This window comes from Arachis hypogaea, chromosome 16 (assembly GCF_003086295.3).
Source record: "Arachis hypogaea cultivar Tifrunner chromosome 16, arahy.Tifrunner.gnm2.J5K5, whole genome shotgun sequence".
In the NCBI taxonomy this organism is placed as follows: domain Eukaryota; kingdom Viridiplantae; phylum Streptophyta; class Magnoliopsida; order Fabales; family Fabaceae; genus Arachis; species Arachis hypogaea.
The window spans coordinates 18,810,657-18,830,910 of NC_092051.1; the positions used below are offsets into that span (position 1 = coordinate 18,810,657).

Below are 20,254 nucleotides of genomic sequence, written 5' to 3' on the forward strand. Positions count from 1 at the left end.
TTTTATATTTTATGGTTAAATGTTGCAGTTAGGTAGATAGATATGTAAATGTTGATTGTTACAGATTTTGTAAGAATTTTTTCGGAGTAGTATTAGAAATTTTAATTAATTAATAAAATCTGATGAATAATTTAAAAATTATAATATTAGCAATTATGATAATTTATTGTTATTATGTTTAGATATTTTTAGTTAATTGGAGAATATGTTAAAAAAATTTTGTAACACGGTTAGAAATTTTAATTAATGAATAAATTTTGATGATTAAACTTATAAATTATGATTGTAAATTGTTTGTTATTATGTATGTATAGATGTTGTTAGTTAGTTAGAGGAAAGGTAAGATATTATTTTTCGAATAGATTTAGAAATTATAATTAGTAACTTAGCTTTTATGATTCATGTTATAAATTATAAGTTTAGGAATTATTATGACACATTTTTGTTGGAAATTATATATTTAGGATTTATTATAATTTTTTGTTGGAGAATATGTTAGAAATTTTTTTGTAATACGATTAGATATTGTAGTTAACTAATTAACTTTTGTGATTAATGTTGGAAATTATAATTCTGATTTTGTAATAGATTTAGAAATTAGAATTACTTAATTTACTTTTGTTATTAATTTAAGAATTTATAATCTGGAACTGCATCATTAATAAGTAATAACGATATTTTTTAATATTAATTGCAAGGCCAATTTACTTAATACATAGTTCATTTGGGAAGAAAGGTAAATCATAAGAATTCAATTGTAAATAAAATAAGAATACTAAAGTAACGTTAATTTTGTATGTTGTTAGTTAGACAATGTTTTTCAAATGTTGTTTGTAAATAGCTGAGAAGTTATAATTAACTAATTAATTATTATGATTAATTTTTGGAAATTATAATTATAGGACTTATGATAATCTTTTGAAGTTATGTTTACATGCTGTAGTTTGATCATTTGGTAGTTTTTTTTTTTTGTAATTGGGTTAGAAATTATGATTAATCGATTAAATAGTATGATTAATTTAAGTTGTAAATTAGTAATCATTCATGATTTGACTAGTAACATATTATGTTCTTGCAGAGTTCACGGATGATGACATGTGACCACCCACTGCCTCCTGATCGGTACCATCCGAGTGTAGAGGATCATTTACGGGTTACTGGATTTTATCATGCCTCTCAGATTGGAGTAGTTCAATGCCAGAAAGCATTGATAAATGCTCTAGTGGAGAGGTGGCGGCCGGAAACACACACCTTCCACCTTCCGATTGGTGAGTGCACAGTGACGCTGGAGGATGTAGCCGTTATTTTGGGCCTCCCGACGAACGGCCTTCCGGTGACAGGGATGACCTTGAGCAGCTTCGAAGCATTGGAGGGTGAGTGTTTCCATCAGTTTGGGGTTGCACCGAGGAAGGCCGACTGCAGAGGGAGCGGCATAAAATTGACATGGCTTAGGAATCTGAAAGAATGTATACAACTGACTGACGAAAACAGTATGCAGAGGTACGTCAAGTGCCACATTATGTTGTTATTGGGTACTATCTTACTTGGAGACAAGTCAGGGGCATCTGTGCACTGGAAGTTTCTACCTTTGCTCCGGGATTTTCATAGTATCAGTCATTTTAGTTGGGGATCGGCATGTTTGGCGCACCTATACAAGTCCTTATGCCGGGCATCTCGTTTTGATTGTAAAGAAATCGATGGTCCGTTAACACTTCTGCTAGCTTGGTTTTGGATCCGCCTACCCTATCTTGCGCCCCCTACTAGGGAACCCCGCAGTTTTCCGCTTGCAAACAGGTAACATTGGCAACTTACTTGGTATGTTCATAATTCTATTTAAGATGTGCTACTGACATAAATAATTTCAGGTGGCGTAACTGGGAGCGTGGTGACAATCGGTATAGATATCTTAGCCTCGCCCACTTTAGAAAGGCATTAGATGAGGTTTAGGAAGGGCAGGTGTGTTTTTATTAGAAAAGTATTTGTCTCGAACTGAGGTTGACTGTTATTTGGCTTGTAATCATGTGTGTCTTGTGCTGTGTGCAGTTCGTGTGGGTTGCTTATGGTGTGGATCGCATTGATCCGGGCATAAATCTACTGTCCTGGGTTGCTGGGACCTACACCGGCTGACCGACGGCATCTACTTCGGCTGTGTCCCTCGGCTCCACATTGCCTACAACGCCTAGGAGCACGTAACATTCGTGTGTCCATTTCGTTCAAGAAACGTGTCATCCTCGGGCGACCTTTCGTCACCCGTCTCAGGTTCGGATTCGGGACAAATCGAGGGCCGCTGTACACAGGCCACGTTGTGGGATTCCCCAGTGGCCGAAACCTAGCTCGGTAAACCCTCCGAACTTGGTCCATCTTGTAAACTTCGTGGACATACACTCGCCAATCCAGTCGCTGATTTGCACAACATGCAAAAACATGTCGACAGGGAATCCGATCCACCTAGAACTCACCACAGTCACATCGTTGTCGACGGAGGTCGACGGCATACTCAGTTCCACCTGGCATCTCACGAACCTCGAAGACCTCATTCATCCTGTCGAAGCAATTAACCTGGATGTTTGATGATGCAAGTTGATTTGCATTCAATTTCAACGTGACAACCTCAGAAAAAACATGTCCAGCTGTTATCCGCGACTCCGCCTCGGCTCTTTTTCTAGTGAACAACTCGTTAAGCCTGTAGAATGTGGCTTTGACAAGTGCAGTTATCGGAAGATTGCGTGCACCCTTCAACACTGAGTTGATGCATTCCACTAGGTTTGTCGTCATGTGACCCCAGCGGTAGCCACCGTCATACGCCAACGCGTACTGTTCGCGTGGGATTCGGTTAAGCCAGTTCGTATAAGCCTCGCCCCGTTCACGTAAACGCTGGTAGCGCACTTCGTACTCGCGCACCGTCCTCGAATAACCTACACAACAATCAAAGCCACACAAGAGAAGAATTCATGAGAAACACTGCTTGAAGGTAACTTGGTTAATAACGAAATTCGAATTATTAAAATTTACCTATATTGACCACAAGTTTTTGCAGGTACGGTGCCTTGAACTTTCTCAAAAAGTTCGACTCTATATGCCTGATGCAAAACATGTGGAATGCTCTCGGGGGCGACCAAGCTCCGTTGCTCCGGGCCACAGCTGCATTGATGGATTCGTGCCTGTCAGAAATCAGTCCCACACCATCCCGAGTCACAACGTGTTGTCGCAGGTTACTAAGGAAAAAGTGCCATGCATCAGAAGTCTCCCCCTCCACAATTGCAAACGCAATAGGGACGATATTATTGTTATCATCCTGTGAAACTGCGACCAACAAACAACCCTTATACTTTCCGTACAAGTGAGTCCCATCAACCTGGACAACTGACTTGCAGTGTCTAAACGCTCTAATGTAGGGGTAATAACTCCAGAAGACTCTGTGCAATACCCGGATATCAGTTACTTCCTCATCACCTTGATATGCAGACATAGTCTCGAAATGGACGATTGCTGATGGCTCCTTGTTACACATGGCCTCAAACCATATAGGCAAAGCTTCATATGATGCTTCCCAACCTCCAAATATTTTTTTCACTGCTTTTTGCTTCGCCAACCATGCTTTCCGATAGCTGATGGTGTAATTGAACTTCGACTGCACTTCCGCAATAACTGATTTCACCTTTATCGACGGGTCAGCCTCAACCAACGGCTTTATTGCTTCTGCAATTGTGTTCGAATCCAGCTTTGAATGATCCTGAGAAATAGTGGCTCTAGTACAAGTGTGAGAACCGTTGTACCTCCTTATAACCCAACAATACTTTCTGCTGATCATGCTAACCCTGATAAGCCAATCACACCCTGATCCATACTGTGTACACTTCGCATAGAAGGTCAACGGCTCCAACTCATACACACGGTAGTCTACGCCTCTTCGGATGGTATAATCTTTCACCGCCATCATAACAACTTCCCTAGAACTGAATTCCATTCCGATTGCAAATTCACCATCTGCGACCATAGGAATTTCTACCACAACGACAGCCAAATCAAAATAATTTAACACAAATACATTTAATAACTGAAATTAAGACTACGTCAATGCTCCCTATATCCACATCAATATAAATATTATTCCTATCATGTTGTCATCCCACTTTTAACATCATACAAACATAAACACATAAAAAACTTTGGCCGAATGCACACAAATTAATATTCACGTGACTTATATTCTTATTTACATCACTCAACATAGATTATTTCCCAAAGTCTAATACTTTCTATATTTATATGTTAATACGTACCGGCACTCATATATTCCGGAAACTCCGGCGCATGCATGGCTTCCAAGTCCAGAACCCGCATGAAGGACGGCTCCTCAAAGGGATCTTCGTTTGCGAGTGCATTTGCAACGTCTCCCACATTTGGAGCCACCACCCCGTCACCTTGATCTTCTTCTCCGTCTGGAGCAACAGCTTCGTAATTGCTTTCAAACTCTTCCTCACTGTCACTATCATATTCTTCCCCTTCAATATTTCGGTCCGCTTCAGATTGTTCGAATTCGACGTACAACTCTATCACCGATATCTGACCGCGAGTTTCAAAATACATTGAAAACATCTCCTGCATACTCGCTTCGTCGGTTACATACTTGGTTTGATACTGCACGAAACCACCAAATACCGGTATGGGATATCTGTATACCATACATGATATTTTTTTTATATCTGAAAACCTATCTTCTCACAAATCACACCTTTTAGCTCCTCAAATGAGATTGTGAACGGAATAACAATATCTAACGGCTTCTCGCAACTAAATCTCACTCCTTCAGATGTTTGTAACAGAATCTGACCAAAATAATATACTCTAAGTGCAACTCTATCATCCATTTTTCATACTCTCATATATAAATATCAACTATACTCTCAAAGAGACACAGAGAGAAGTAGAAGAGAAACAGGGGGAAGAAGAAGACGCAGAACAACGAATAATCAGATCTGGGGAAGAAGAAGAACACACACATATATATATACTCAACTCGGACCCTCCGCATCCTATAAAAATTTTTTTTTTTTGTGCAAGAAAACGGACCCAACGAGTCCATAAAAAAAAATATTTTTTCCTGGAAGAAAATGGACCCAACAAGTCCATAAAAAAAAAAAATTTTTCCTGAAGGAAACGGACCCAACGAGTCCTTAACAAAAAAAAAAAAAACCCCAAACGTACCCTGCGATTCCACTTTCATACACAAAATAAAAAAATCTTAACTTTGGTCCCTTAAGGAATCGGACCCTACGATTTCATACACAACTTAAATTTTTTTTCCCGCGCAACGTAATCGCTCGGTCCAACTCTCCCCTGCCATAGCTCAGAAAAAGTTGCCCCACACCATTGTCTAACACCACCATATTCCATATCCCTGCACAACTCACCAACCCCTCCAATATTGAAAAAACTGAGCCTTTGAATTATAAGCAAAAGATATCATTTGAATTCATCGAGTGATAAGTTCATAAATAAATAGTAGAGGGATAAATTGTTTTGTGCATACAACAATGATGAAGACAAAACAAATATTAAAATAAATAATTTGGCTTCCAATTTTACCAGAATACACATTTTACAAAATGGATATCAAGATATATATTTTTTTATAAACTATATAAATCGCGACAGAGGACCACAGTTTACAAATGAACGTAAACCGCTACAGGAGTCTTGCAAATTACGGCCAAAGTGCACATAATCCGCGATAGGGGTGTCGCGGTTTGTGTGTGAATTACAGACGTGCATAAAATGTGACCCTTTTCGCATCTACATCTCTCCATCTTCGCTCTGCATCACCATGCATCACTATGCCGCTGGCATTAGTCCCACTGCATTGCTTATTCTCCCATCATGCTCTCCAATTCTCATCATTTCCGTTTCTCTTTTCTTTATATATATATTTTTTTGTTGATTTTTTCAGCGACCCTTTTAATTATTTTGTTTCAATTTTATCAAAAGATCAATTTTTTTGGTCCTGGATGTTGTGTTTATTTATTTATTTTTGTTTTCTTTTTTTTTCAGACTATGCCTTCTCTAACTATTGGCTCATTTCATTAGCTAAACTTTTTGTCATTTGATCAAGGAAATCTCAATGATGTTCCTGATTTTTCCTTCAAGTTTAAGAACAATTTATTTTTATATAATATCAAATGTGAAATAAATTACAATTTTAAAATAATTAATTGTATTTATATAGATCAACTATTAAAAAATAAGTAAGTTAATCTATTATTTACCATAACTCTTTTAATTTAGGTAGTACGTACTCAATACTAAATAAAAAAATTTAACAAATTAAAAATATTTTTATTATAGACTAGTTAAACATATTTTTATTATTTTCAACATTTAGAAATATAATATCTTAAAAAAAATTAAATGTAAAAAATTGAAAATAAAATTATTTTAAAAAAATAAAATAAAAAACGAAATCTAAACCTGTTCTTAACAATTCCCTTCTCTCTTTCCACAATAAGATGTCAGATATGGGTGAAACACTGAAGCTGGTGAAAACTATGCTAAATTTAAAGGTCTAGGTTGGAAAAATGTTTAATTGGGAGCAAAAAAACATATGTACACAAAAATCGCGGAATTTAGCCATTTTGTATATCAACATATACCGCTGTACAGATATAACAGTTTATGTACGTTTGCAATTTATACACAAACCGCAACACTTTTATCGCGGATTTACGTTCATTTATAAACCGTAGATTCCCTATCACGGTTTACATGATTTATAAAAAAAATAAATTTTAGTATTCGTTTTGTAAAAAAAGTTAAATTATTTATTTTGATAAATTACCTTAAAAAAATATATGTAGTAAAAACAATAATCATTTTTCATATCCAAATAGAAAAAGTAGACCTATAAGAAGAAGAAAAGGAAAGAATGAGGGTTAAGGATCTTCGATTATTTGTACAATCAAATGTTGGTTCGATCACAAATAGAAAACGCATAAAGAATACAAAAAATACCAAAAAAAAAATTGAAAAAGATAATAGAAAGAAGACTCACATACCATAATGCTTTGTTCTTATTTTGTGCTCAAAGCCTCAAACATGTTAGGTACAATAATTGGAATTTCATATCCTAACAACACGATAGGATTTAGCAGATATGTTCAATGTTGCTAAAACAATTTTTTCTTTCAGGTCAAAGGTGGGGTAGTGGTTTATGTTTTTTTTTAACTCACATTTTGTTGTTGGATAATAGTTAATCACTTAATCTAATCAAATTAATTTCCAGTTAAACAGAAATAAACTCTTATTTTCGCCCAAAATATAACAATGCAACCTCTTAAAATAGTAAATTCCTTGATTTTTATTTTAAGATATCAATTTTAGCTACTAATAATTAAAAAAATTGTTAGAATTATTTTTTCTAGGGTCATGGGGTGAACTAGAAAGAGAGTATAAGTTGATAATTGATAATGACAAAGATTTTAGGAAATCTGGAGAATGAATGAATGATAAGATGAGGCTCAGAAGGCATGGCCCATTACTGCCTAGCTGGCCGAATAACGCCCCCACTTCTCCCTCCTCCATCCCATTCACATAACCGTCTTTCTCCAAACCTCCTTTCCATTTCTTAATCATCTTCAGAAACAATAAAACGATCCATTAATTCACTTCAATAGAGGCCAACAATCCATAACCATGCCCACAACTCTCATACTCGAAGCCAGTCCCGTCACCTCCTTCAAATGGAATCACCGCACCAGCTTCCTCACTAAACCCCCTAAGCTCTCTCCAATCCTCTACACCAAACCCCCACACTCTCCCTCATACACCCTCAAATGTTTCTTCTCCCCAAATCACAATCACAACCACAACCAAAACACCTCCTCCTCCAAATCTCCTTTCGATGTTCTCTTAGACACTTTATCAAACACCTTGACCGCGTTGCGGAAACCCGCCATAGCCGCCGTGTTGATGGGGCTGCTTCTAATGTACGACCCCAACGCTTCTGCTTTGGCCGCATCTGGGGGTCGAATAGGTGGTTCTTCCTTCTCTTCACGTTCTTCTTCTTCTTCTTCATCGTCGAGAAGTTACTCTGTGCCTAGAACTTCGGCACCTACGCCGGGCTTCTCTTACTCTGCGCCCTATTACGCACCTTCTCCCTTCGGTTTTGGCGGTGGCGGGATTTACGTTGGACCCGCCGTTGGGGTGGGTGCAGGCTCTAGCTTGTTCCTCATATTTGCTGGTTTCGTTGCCTTCATTTTGGTCTCTGGATTTCTTTCCGAACGGTCAGAGGGTAGTGTACTCACCGCAGCTGAGAAAATGACCGTGCTCAAGCTTCAGGTTTGGTCAAGTTGCTCACATGAATTACGTGAACACAAAGTGTTGGCGCTTTCGTTTTGTTTTCTTTTGCTGGCATTGCCATGGATAATAATATAACATTGCTTCTTGTTTTTTCTGCCAATGGAAAGTATGACTTGATATAGGCTTAGGCTTGGGAGTTTGCTTATTATCTCTTACCAATGCATCGTTACATTGTTGGTTTAGATTTCTGAACCCAAAGGGTCGTGTGTGTATGGCTGAAGTGGTTTGCCTTTTGTAATTGACTCTATAAAGAGTTGTTTTGTCCAAGGATTATTCATTTTATGTGAGATTAATTATTGGCACTTTGGTTTATTGTTGCTTACTTAGTTGATTGTAGGTATTGGTATAAGTGATTTTCCTTGGCGAATGATTCGTTCAAATGGTTTGCCACTTGTTTCTCTTAAGCTACGTCTCAACTTGATTAGTATGAATGGGTGAAAAAAGAAAATAGTACTAAGAGTTTTATATTTCCCCCTTGATAGGCGATACTGCTCAGGTTAAATTAATTGGAATACACGAACTGTGTTCATAAGTAGATTAGATCTAAAATATTACTCTCCTACTTATGTCTTGACGTTTGATAATTGATAGTTGAAATTTTTCTTTGATTTAGGCTAGTTTTTGGATTTCTCAACCAAAGTGTGTGCGTGAAAGACTGTTATTTGAATTAGTATCTGACAATGCTTGTTTGTCAGCTTTCTCTTGAAGTGTGATTTCATTAATGATTCTTAAATCTTTGGTAAATATTAATGGAGGAGTTGTTCCTTCAGGTTGGATTGTTGGGGATGGGTCGCACGCTTCAGAGGGATTTGAATAGGATTGCAGAAGTTGCTGATACATCAACTCCTGAAGGTTTGCGTTTTGTATTGACAGGTGAGGCTCCTTAATATGGGATTTTTTTCGTCACTTGTGTTTTATTTGTTTTGTAGCACAGGTGATTATGGTATATCTGGTTTACCTATCATGTGAACATGATTAGTATCTTGTATATATTGTTTTTCAAAGAAATATGCTCTGACAAAGGATTGATGGCTTATTTTAGTGAAAACGAGTGTTATATAATTTTAGTTTCCCCTCTTCTTAGCACTAGAACTTATGATTATGAACTTTGCTAAATCCGTAACTATTTCAAAATTTGGGTCACTCCTATGATTTCATATGTAATGTACCTTATGGTGACTCTCTGATCATCTTTCTGCGTTTGTTATGTGGTGTAACATACATCAAGATGGCTATATGATCTTTCTATTCTAATGTACTTTTCTATCTGATTTTCTTTACAGAGACCACTCTAGCTTTGCTTCGACATCCTGATTACTGTATTTCAGCATACTCAGCTGTAAGTGACTTTTATGTCTAATATACTGCATTGCTATCTTGATATTAATGCAAACAACTAAGTTCTATTGTTCTGTTAGTTGTGCTACCTTTTTTTAGCATAAAAGAGATGTTTTTTTGGGGGTCTCCACATGCGTGTTGAGTTGATTGTATTGATCTAATACCTTTCGGAGTACATTATTTTTTCACTTAATAAATTATTTATTTTTTGATCTCATCATACAACCCCCTAAAAAATCCTTTTCAACCTTACTCGTGTTCAATTATACCCAAAATTGATCTTAGCTTGAAGCTTGAACATCTGTTGCAGTAGCAGTAGACCAAACTGCAACTGATTTTAACATAGATTTCCTTACACAACTGCAGGTGGATGTAAAGCGGGGTATAGAAGATGGGGAGAAACGTTTCAATCAACTTTCAATTGAAGAACGAGGAAAATTTGATGAAGAGACACTTGTCAATGTGAATAACATAAAAAGGCAAAGCTCAAGAAGCCAGAGAGCAAATGGTTTTAGCAATGAGTACATAGTGGTAACATTTACTTTCATAACTAGTTGCTTAATTTGTGATTCAAAATTTTGTATTGCAGCATACAAAGCAGTTAATTTGATGCATTTTACTGTTCTTTATTTCTGTTACTAAATAATTTTGAAACCAAGGCAGCATAATCAAACCATATTGTAACGACTTAAATTATTTTCATTGGTGTTTTTTAGAAACCACTGGTTCTATGGTGGTGTTTGGTGGTAAACATGGCATACTTCAGTGTGGTCACGGGTCACCACTTGTTGGATAATTATGATGTTTTAATTGCTTCTTACTGTAACATATGCATTAAGAACGACTATAGACTGTAAGTTCTAGTTGAGAGTTGAAACTTTGGTTCTTCCTTTACCTCTCTTGATAATTGTGTGGTTGTAATGACTAATGATTCCTTCATGTTGTCCCCAGCTTTGGTGGTTACTGATCTCACTTTTTAATCATAGTGTCTCTTTCTTGTAAATGATATCGGTCTACATTAATTGGCTTACATCTCACCTTCATTCAATAGGAACGGAAGTGGGCAACTGAGGCTAGCTCAGTTGGTGTCGGATGTTAGATTAGGTATCCCCTTTCCCATGTCCCTGGGTTCAACCCCCCCCCCCCTGTTTACCAAAAAAAATAAGAATGGAAGTGAACTAAACTCGTTCAAACTGTTGGTAGATGTAATATGTGTTTATTTAGGAAATTTTGAATTTAAGCTCTGCATTTCTGTTTATGGAAAAGGAAAGAGAAGATAAAGAAACAATTTGTTTTAACGTTTACATTTTGAGTGTATATAGGTGTCATCTGGTTGCAACTTTTCCCTCTAGTGTTTCTCTAAACTAGGAAGGCTGAAGCTCCATGGGGTCAGTTCTTATGTCTTTTTGCTAACCCATTTGCTTATATACCACAGATAACAATTTTGGCAGCTGCTGAAGGAGAACATAAACTTCCTACCATCAATGGTGGTAAAGACTTGAAGGAAGCTTTACAAAAACTTGGATCGATTCCATCTAGCAAATTATTAGTAAGAGCTAAGATATTTTGATAGTATCCTTTACAGATTTCATTAATATGTTCTTTAACATGATATAATTATATGGTTGTATACAGGCAGTTGAGGTGTTATGGACCCCACAGAATGAAAATGACACCCTATCAGAACGGGAGTTACTTGAAGATTACCCACTGTTGCGACCTTTGTGAATTCTGATCTGCTTGCATATGTGCGAGCAATGGGATTACGAGCAGAATTTGTGGATTGAGTATCATTGACGGTAATTATGCATAAAGATCAATGTTATGAACTTATATTGTCTTTCTACTCAATCTGCAAGGTGTGTATTCTTCTAGCTGCAACCAATGTAAGTAATGCCGGACTGTCACAATGAAAAGGTTCAATCTTACAATTTGATGTTATTAGTTGTACAAATTACCAGTAGGATCAATTCTAAAGAATATATACACTATTTATAGAGAATTATTTCATCACCTATTCATCTGAATCGAAAATAATGTCTTTTCTTTTTGTCTTGAAACTGCTCTGCTCTTAAATTCGGTGATCTCTTCCCGGATTTGGTCGTGTATGCTGTTGGAACATATTCTTTATAAATAGCCTTTTTCTACACGGAAACTACACAGGCTTTTGTGCATGAAATTTTAAGGGATTTTTTGACGATGAATGATTACAATGAGGCGTTATTAAGCAAGTTAATGTCTGATCCACGCACTAATGAAGACAAAGTATATAATCTCATCTATTGAGAGCATTGTTAGAAGGCCTTATCAAGTAGGCTCTTTGAACTCAGAAAAAATTTGCCCCCTTTTATTTTTGATTGAAAGACATCAATAGCGTCCATTTCCTAGCAGTCTAGCACTGATTTTACTTGGCACACATAAATTGGATGTTTCAGCTATATAAGCTTCGATTTGCCATTCATTTTGATTTTCATATCTTCGCTTTGCTTTAAAGAAGAGTTAATTAAGTGTGATGTGTGCATAAGATATCACCAATCACTATCTAATTGCACAAATCAGCACAATACAACTCAAAATTGACAAGGCAAAGGGAGCGTTCCTTGGGTATGTGTTCTGCTACTATAAAGTTTACATTAAATTAAACGCAATTTCTCGTTATATCAAGACGAGTAATTTATTGGCGATAACCCCAGAGAATGGGTAAACAGAGAATAAAGGAAAGGATACGAATTTGGGATCAAACACACACACAATGAATTCATGAACCTTAGTAAAGGATTCAACATCAACATCCCTGCAAAGATAAAATCCATACCACTCGACAGATTATTCATACAAAAGTTCATGTAATCCATATAAACACTAATACATACATGATACATCATCATCCACAGCAAAGAGCAACTTGAAGTGTGAATTTAATTTCACTTGGCTAACTCCTTCTCAATGGCGTTCTTAGCAGTCTCAAGATCCTCATCAAAGAACATATCCCAGTGGCCATCCCACTTGATGAAGAACTCGGTGTCCTCATAATACTTAACCCGATGAACATCACCGGCTGGAGTGAACAGGTAATCCCCAACCGTCAGATCGTATCTCTCCTCCTTCGTCAGATTCCAAACGCTCTTCTTCCCTTCAATCACCACCAGGTCATGCCCGAATGTGTGGTGGTGCGCCGGCTCCACGCTTCCCGCCTTGAACCTAACGAACGCTGACGTCGGACTCTCCCTCAGGATCTTCATCGACCCGCCCGGAATTATATCGATCGGATTCAGTTCCCGATTCTTCACCAGACAACAAACCGCGCACGTGTCCTGCACCGTTCCAGTTTTCCCGATTTCCGGCATTTCCTTGAGCGAGTTGTCCAGGAACGACTGGATCTCCTCCGGCCAAGGTTTGTTGTCGTTTGCCGGGCAAGGGGACTTGAACGGAGTTTTGAGCCACGTCTCGACGATCTCAATGGCGGATTCCGGTGTAGTGGACTTTCCGGAGACCGCAAGGACGTTGGAGTTGTTGATGGATCGGGCGTTGATCGCGTCGGCAGGGGTGAGACATGTTGCGGCAAACACACCAGGGAATTTGTTGGCGAAGATGGAGACGCCGGCGCCGGTGCCGCACGCTACGAGACCGCGGACATCGACGGCCGAGGATGAGGAGGATTCGGAGACGAGGCGGCCGACCTCGGCTCCGGCGGAGTAGTAAGAGGAAGTTCCGAGATCTTCGACTTCAATGTTACGGGAGCGGAGGTGGGAGACTAGAGCGTCTTTGAGAGGCGTGCCGAAGTCATCAGCGCCAGCGATGATTTTGACTGGGCGAGTGGCGGTGGCGGTGCCGTCTGCTGCCATTGGGTGGTGGAGACTGAACTATGCTCAGTGATTCCTTCACTCAGTCACAGATTAGTAAGTAACGAAGAGGGGACCGAACCTGGTCTTATTATCGTCCTAATTAATTGAAGATTATTTTGATATTTTCCTCCGTGGTTATTCTTTTGGATTTTTTTTAAATAAATAAAATAAAAATTTAATTTCGATCTGAGATAGGGATACAATACATATATCTGGTTATGATTATCTCATTTATAACATAAAAGAGATAAGTGATTAAACTATATTTATATTACGAACAACATAAATATTATTTATATTTATATATTAAAATTAATTACCAAAAAAAATATGTTGCTGTCTAAAACTGGTTTTGAGATATAGGTCGGCGACAGTTAAAAAAGCGCTAATAATGTCTTTCTTCTGAGTGCTAAACTATAATTTCTTTCTCGTCTGGGCGGTGTGAAGAACCTGCCAAAAGAATTCCAATGTTAAAGGCAGTTTGTGATTAATAATATTAATGACAACTAATCCGAACTTTGTGTGTATATGATGTGATTGTGTGTAACTGTTGTGTGTTAGGTTACTTGTAGTAGTCTATTTATTCTTGAATGAGTGCTGCCATTGTGACTTCGTGAATCTTGGGATTTTAATCGAAATATAGCGTGTATCTTGTTTGGTTGATGCAAACGAGTTTGACTTGGTTTATGTATGGTATAATGTCGGACTGATTTGTGCGGTACGGATCACAACTCCCAAATTTGACTTGCTAATGTCGGAAGCAAGTTGAGCTTTTTTGTCTGAATCTCCGATGTTACGCCTATTTTACTTATATCTGAACCCCCAAACTTAGATTGCTGCCGACCCATTGGTAACAGCTACTGTTGACATTTAATGGTTATTGTACGTTTATGGTCCTTAGAACCCACTAAGGCACGTTTTGCATTAAATGATAGTGGGGTATTTTTTTGAGATAATCATGACCGCTAGGATTTTGGCTATCTAAACAGTTTTCTTGATCTGATGGCCAAGATTTGGTCGGGTTGTTTTACTTCCTTGCTAGTGTTTTACATTGGCACTCTTCAGTTTACTTTTGCTGGGACAATATACTAAGTCTAGGAGGATGACAACAAAAGGTTAGTTTTTTTTATTTCTTTTCTGCGTTTTTCCTGAATTTTTCACCATGAAGAAACCAGAGGATAAAGTAATGAAGGTAAAAGACGACTTATACGAATGGGTGCATGCGGATGTTAAGTGTCGTACTTCCCTTCTCCAAAGTGAAAAGAGTTTGTGTATTTTTAATACTGTGAACTGGGTTCGGGGTGGGTTTGGTATAGGCATCGAGCTGTTTTCCTGCAATGCATAGGACAGGGTTTGTGAAAAGAGGGGGGATTGGACTTATTTTTATGTTTATACCGGTTTGTTTACTGAACTGGGTGTGAAACTTCCCTTTTCTTAATTTGAGTGTTCAGTGTTAACATAGCTTAACTGTGCTCCATCACAGTTGCACCCAAATTCTTGGGCGTTTCTGTGTGCTTTTGAGTGTATAATGCATTTCCTGGAAATTGCTCTTACACTGGATATTTTCTTCTCACTTTTCCAAGCGAAAGGGGTCCGTAAAGGCCTATGGATAAACTTAAGTAGTTTTCCTGGTCGCTCCATCTTTATGTTATATAAATCATCATTTAAGAGTTTCAAAGAGATATTTGCGAAGGTTCGTTCTCGTGAGACGGAATATCCGTTCTTCTTAGATTCAGAATTAGGAGAATACTTTCCCTTTTACTGGTGTCCTGAACCTATGCAGATTCTGGAAGCAGTGAGTAGGTCTGATGAAGAGGACCTGTTTTTGGATTATGTTGACTGTTTCTCTTGTGGGAAACTTTTGCGTATTGACAACGTTTTGAAATTTGAAAATGATCCTGAAGGTTTGAAAGGATATATTGGTAAGGGATTTGATAGTTTTGTTTTGGTTTGTTACATTGTTGCCTATGTTGATGTACTCTGTTTATCGTGGGAGGAAGAGTTCCGAGTTTATCCTCGGCGAAAATGAGGTCATTTTTGGAGAAGAAGAAGGAGGGGAAGGAGGTCTCAGTGAATAAGGTTGTTAAGGAGTCCAATGTTGATGCCGCTCAGTTTACTACTCACCCTCGAGGTGAAAAAAGAAAAAGCCATGAACCTGAAGGGTCGGTTGAGGTTCTGTTTGGTGTTAACTTGGTTTTTAGTTCTAGGGTTAGAAGTGGTGTGAAGAAACAGATGTGTTTGCATGGATTTGTCTCTGGTAGTAGTGCTGAATCTGTTTGGAGTGATCAGTTTCCCTTTGCCGCCTTGGCATATAGGGTTACGCAAAACACCCAAGATGTCCAACTACTGAGGACTATTGGTAAAGAGATCATTGGGCAATATATGCAAGTAAGTTTCCTCATCGCTTGTATTTGTTTCCTTTTTCAATTAGCTAATTGAACTTGAGTTGTTTGTAGGTTATGGCTACTAGGTTACTCTGTGTTGGTCGCTGCACTGAGATGCTGGGGGTTTGAGGAAAAGAAGGAAGCAGATAAGGTTAACAAGCTTGAGAAGTCAAATGCTGAGAGGGATGAGGTCATCATCAATCTAACTAAGAGGATGAAGGACATGGAGAATGAAGTTAGTACTCTGCAAGAACAGATCCGATCTCTTCAAGAGTAGCTAAAGGAAGTCGACGTTGAGAAAGGCAAGTCGGCGTCTCGGATCCGAGAACTCGAAAAGGAAGGTTTGGAATTATTTGCTGCAGGGTTTAACCATGCTATAGGTTAAGTTGGTGTGTTTGCTCCTGATCTAGATGTCAGTCGCTTTGATGTCACAAAGATTATGGTAAATGGACAATTGGTTGATGATGAACCTGAGCGTGAGGCCTAGGATGAGACTGTAGATGCAGTTGATAAATGACTTTTGATTTTAGTTTATATTTTGTATGGGTTTGACAGTTAGACTTTAGTTTTGTTTATGCGAACATTTTCTGTAAAGAACGACTTATGACCTCGTATGTCATTGCAACATGTTTTGTTGCTTATTTTGATTGCACTTTTGCTGTTTTCTAAAAATATATGAATTGATAGATTGATTGTTGTTTGATGGTCTTGAAGTGGTCAATGAAGGATCTTGCCAATTCTTCGAAGCAAGAGATTGAACCTGCAGGAATCTTAGAAAATCAAAGTAAAGTAAGACCATCTAAAAAGGTTGAAAAAGATCGACAGAGTATAGGGTCAGAGGCACCGTTAAAGAACATCATGGATTGAAACTTTTTAATATGGACATGGGGATCTCCAAACCCTTCATATGGCTTGAGCGCTGTAGGCAAAACGAAGTTTTTTGGCATTTGGAACTTGAAGATTTCTTCCGAAAAGGGATTATCTATCGTCAGTTTTTCTTTTGGTGGGGTGACCTCCTGGGAACTCGAGTCTTGAAGTCGCGTACCATTTGGGGTCGCGCTCTTAGGGTTGTCCGTGTTGGACTTCCCATTTTGGGATGCTTCCAAAAGGTCAGCCATTCGCTTGACCTCAGCCAGGAGGGTAGCATTCATAGCCACCAGCTCGTCATTAGTCAGAGGGGTTTGAGGCACGGCGTTGTCAGTCATGATCCTGCAAAAAATAATAGAGTAGAGTGTATGTGGGGGTTAACTTGAAAAAATTTGTGCCCCACGATGAGTGCCAAATTTTCTTGTCTAGAACTGGGTTCCGAGGTATAGATCGGTGACAGCTGGAAGAGCGCTGATAACATCCTTCTCCTGAGTGCTGCACCGTGATTCCTTCCTCGTCTGGGCGGTGTGAAAAACCTGCAAAAAAAATTCCGATGCCAAAGTCAGTTCGTGATTAATAATACTAATGAAACTAATCCAAGTTTTGTGTGTATATGTTGTGATTGTGTGTAACTATTGTGTGTTACACGTATTAGCCTATTTATGCTTGAACGAGTGCCGCCGTTGTGACTCCAAAAATCCTGAAATTTTAATCGAAGTATAGCGCGTATCTTGTTTGGTTGATGCAAACGAGTTTGACTTGGTTTATGTATGGTATAACGTCAGATCGATTTGTGCGATACGGATCAATATATATATATATATATATATATATATATATATATATATATATATATATATTGTAAAAATATAAATACTCTTATATTTATATAAATTGATAAATGTTATATTTATTTTATTTATTTAAAAAGTCTCTTATTATTTTATAATTTAGTTAATATTTGTAGAATGTATTATTATTATTATTATTATTATTATTATTATTATTATTATTATTATTATTATTATTAGTTGGTTGAGAATATTTTAGTGTTTTAAGATTAAAACTAGTTATTTATTTTATTTTATTTAACATCTATCACACAAACATATCAATATAATGAGCCTATATATTATTTTAAAAATGTGTTATTTTTTAAATTTTAAAAATTTTATTTATTTGAGATAATTTCAAACTTATTTTATGTGATTATTTGCTTCAATTGTAACATATTTATCAATTAATTGCACAAAAAAAAATGTAATTTTATTTGTTTATTTATTTTGTATATTGAAATATCCCGTCTTGCTTATGTATGTGTGAATATTCTAGAATTGTGTCCCTCACCACTCAGCTAGCTGTGGATAGGTTTTCACTTCAAAATAAAATAACATACAGTTACCATTTTCAGAAAAAAAAAAAAAAACAGAGTTACTGCTCAGGAGTCAGGACCTTTTAAATAAGGGTAAGAAAAAATACGAGCGAGATTATATTATGAATATTTAGATGTTCGTAGCTAAAAATATTTATAAATAATAAAAAAATTAGAATAGTGAGTTTTTAACTGAAAAAAAGAGGGTGTATATAAGTATTAGTTAATGCTGTAAATTAATATGGTTATGCAAATCTAAACTCCTACACAGCACAACAAAAATTAACCTCAACCTCAATTTCAACTTTAACCTCAACCATTCTCCATTTTCTTTTTATCACCGACTACTATAAAAATAACCTTCAGGTATCTCATCTGTGTCACCGAGTGTTACTAAGCTTAAAATAACCCTCAACAAGGTAATCCCAAGCTACCTTTTTCAGAAGCATCCAAATCTCTTCACTAATACTTGTTGTTTTAAGTTAGCATACCATCTTGCAGGTGTGAATAAGTGTATGTGTCATGTTAGCTTAGCAATAGAATTATGATGCAACAATAATTGAATAAAGAAATCTGTGAAAATATGTATTGAAAGATTTAGAAAATGCAAAGATATGATGGTCACACTTTTCCTTACTTCGAGTCTAGGAAAATTGGACTCCTCACTCTCAAGTTGTTATTCTGTTCTACCCTTATTCTATTTTCTCCATTATAATATAACCCCTTCCTGAATATTCCATTCCTAACTAACTCCTTTAGCTTCCTTTACAATGCTTCCTATTTACCTCTTCATATGGTAGTCCTTTATCCAATTGGGGCCTTTCTCACTCTGTTGCCAACTGGGCCTGCTTCCTTAGTTGATCCAACTCTAGGTTCTGCAATCTCTTCAATTGGACTAGTTTGTGGGGCTGAGTTTGGAGTGCTTGTATCAGCTATTGGAGTGCTTGTATCAGCTATCCCCTCCCCAACAATGACCTTGCCCTCAAGGTCCAACTCTGGAAACATATGCAACAACTGGTCAAAGTCCATCCAAGTTGTATCCTCCCGTGGTAAGCGCTCCCAATCCACGAGGACTTGTTTCACTTGTTTCCCATCTTTTGAGATGAAGCGCCTTCCTAAAATCATCGTAGGTGCGCGTTGAAATGCCGCGGGTGCTGTAGCCAGCATTGGGGTTGCCGCTGGTAGTTCTCCATGAAACTCCTTCAACATGGAGACATGGAAGATGGGGTGAATCGTGCTACCGGTCGGAAGCTCGAGGCGGTACACCACCTTTCCAACACAGTGTAGGATGAGAAAAGGGCCAAAGAAGCGCCTACTGAGTTTTGGATGCTCCTTATGGAAGAGGGATATTTGATGGTAAGGCTTCAACTTTAGCAAAACCCAATCCCCCTCTTTGAATTTCTTGTCACGACGATGCCGGTTAGCTTGTTTCTTCATGCGAGTTCTTGCTTGGTGCAGGTAGAAACCCAACTCATCATTTAATATCTCACAAGTTCTTAAAAAGAGATCGACTTCTAGCACAGGGGACGCACTAGGGCAGTAGCCAGGGGGCAAGTTCATGGGAAAACCGTGTAATGCCTCATGCAGTGCCATCTGTATTGTAGAGTGAAATGAGCTATTATAGCAAACTTCAGCCCCGGGAAGAAAGGCCACCCACTGTTGCAGCTGCGAATGAGAGAAAGCACGTAGGTATTGCTCAAGGGAACAATTAGTGACCTCAGTCTGGCCGTCACTCTGCTGATGATACGCCGTACTATAACGTAATTAAGTGCCGCTAAACTCAAAGAGGCTACGTGATAAACCCCAATTTTATGGTTTATCTTGTGCTGTTTAGGAGATTTTACCAACTTATCCCACATTTATTCAATGAAATAGCATGGTTTCGTGAATTCTTCCTAATTTGTTCTTAAGAGTAAAAACATGCTTTTTAGGCCTTTAAATAGCTAAATTTAATTCACTTAATTCCATTCGATGCCTTGATATGTTTGTTGAGTGATTTCAAATTTATAAGGCAAGTATTGGATGGAAGAAGTGAAGAGAAAAGCATGCAAAGTGGAGAATTCATGAAGAAATGAGCATTTGTAGAATTCAAG

General features: G+C 37.7%; 4 protein-coding genes across 4 annotated transcripts; 2 read left to right on the forward strand and 2 right to left on the reverse strand.

Annotated features, from left to right (window-relative positions):
- Positions 1-2,448: 2,448 nt before the first annotated feature.
- Positions 2,449-4,686, reverse strand: LOC112756778 (uncharacterized). Its single transcript, XM_025805398.3, has 4 exons — positions 4,284-4,686; positions 3,818-4,005; positions 3,013-3,733; positions 2,449-2,915 (listed from the first exon to the last, which is right to left on the reverse strand). Exons 1-4 carry the CDS (start codon positions 4,684-4,686, stop codon positions 2,449-2,451), a joined length of 1,779 nt encoding a protein of 592 aa, XP_025661183.3.
- Positions 4,687-7,458: 2,772 nt separating this feature from the next.
- On the forward strand, positions 7,459-11,753 carry LOC112758241 (FLUCTUATING-LIGHT-ACCLIMATION protein 1, chloroplastic). Its single transcript, XM_025806855.3, has 6 exons — positions 7,459-8,334; positions 9,126-9,228; positions 9,639-9,694; positions 10,060-10,224; positions 11,129-11,242; positions 11,329-11,753. The coding sequence occupies exons 1-6, from the start codon at positions 7,690-7,692 to the stop codon at positions 11,419-11,421; spliced, it is 1,176 nt and encodes a 391-aa protein (XP_025662640.1). The 5' UTR covers positions 7,459-7,689; the 3' UTR covers positions 11,422-11,753.
- A 670-nt stretch (positions 11,754-12,423) lies between these two features.
- On the reverse strand, positions 12,424-13,538 carry LOC112758242 (DNA damage-repair/toleration protein DRT102). Its single transcript, XM_025806856.3, has one exon. It carries the CDS (start codon positions 13,536-13,538, stop codon positions 12,618-12,620), a length of 921 nt encoding a protein of 306 aa, XP_025662641.1. The 3' UTR covers positions 12,424-12,617.
- A 1,120-nt stretch (positions 13,539-14,658) lies between these two features.
- On the forward strand, positions 14,659-16,571 carry LOC114925442 (uncharacterized). Its single transcript, XM_029293523.2, has 2 exons — positions 14,659-15,926; positions 15,995-16,571. The coding sequence occupies exons 1-2, from the start codon at positions 15,564-15,566 to the stop codon at positions 16,049-16,051; spliced, it is 420 nt and encodes a 139-aa protein (XP_029149356.1). The 5' UTR covers positions 14,659-15,563; the 3' UTR covers positions 16,052-16,571.
- The last annotated feature ends 3,683 nt before the right edge of the window (positions 16,572-20,254 follow it).

Bases quoted from the DNA above. Each gene is read 5' to 3' on its own strand.
- LOC112756778 (XM_025805398.3), bottom strand. From the start codon at position 4,686: ATGGTATACAGATATCCCATACCGGTATTTGGTGGTTTCGTGCAGTAT. The intron at 4,006-4,283 runs GTACGTATTAAC...TCGTTGTGGTAG, and splicing joins TCCGGAATATATGAGTGCCG to AAATTCCTATGGTCGCAGAT. The intron at 3,734-3,817 runs GTTAGCATGATC...ACTATTTCTCAG, and splicing joins GGTGTGATTGGCTTATCAGG to GATCATTCAAAGCTGGATTC.
- LOC112758241 (XM_025806855.3), top strand. From the start codon at position 7,690: ATGCCCACAACTCTCATACTCGAAGCCAGTCCCGTCACCTCCTTCAAA. The intron at 8,335-9,125 runs GTTTGGTCAAGT...TTGTTCCTTCAG, and splicing joins TGACCGTGCTCAAGCTTCAG to GTTGGATTGTTGGGGATGGG. The intron at 11,243-11,328 runs GTAAGAGCTAAG...GGTTGTATACAG, and splicing joins TTCCATCTAGCAAATTATTA to GCAGTTGAGGTGTTATGGAC.
- LOC112758242 (XM_025806856.3), bottom strand. From the start codon at position 13,538: ATGGCAGCAGACGGCACCGCCACCGCCACTCGCCCAGTCAAAATCATC.
- LOC114925442 (XM_029293523.2), top strand. From the start codon at position 15,564: ATGAGGTCATTTTTGGAGAAGAAGAAGGAGGGGAAGGAGGTCTCAGTG. The intron at 15,927-15,994 runs GTAAGTTTCCTC...AGTTGTTTGTAG, and splicing joins TCATTGGGCAATATATGCAA to GTTATGGCTACTAGGTTACT.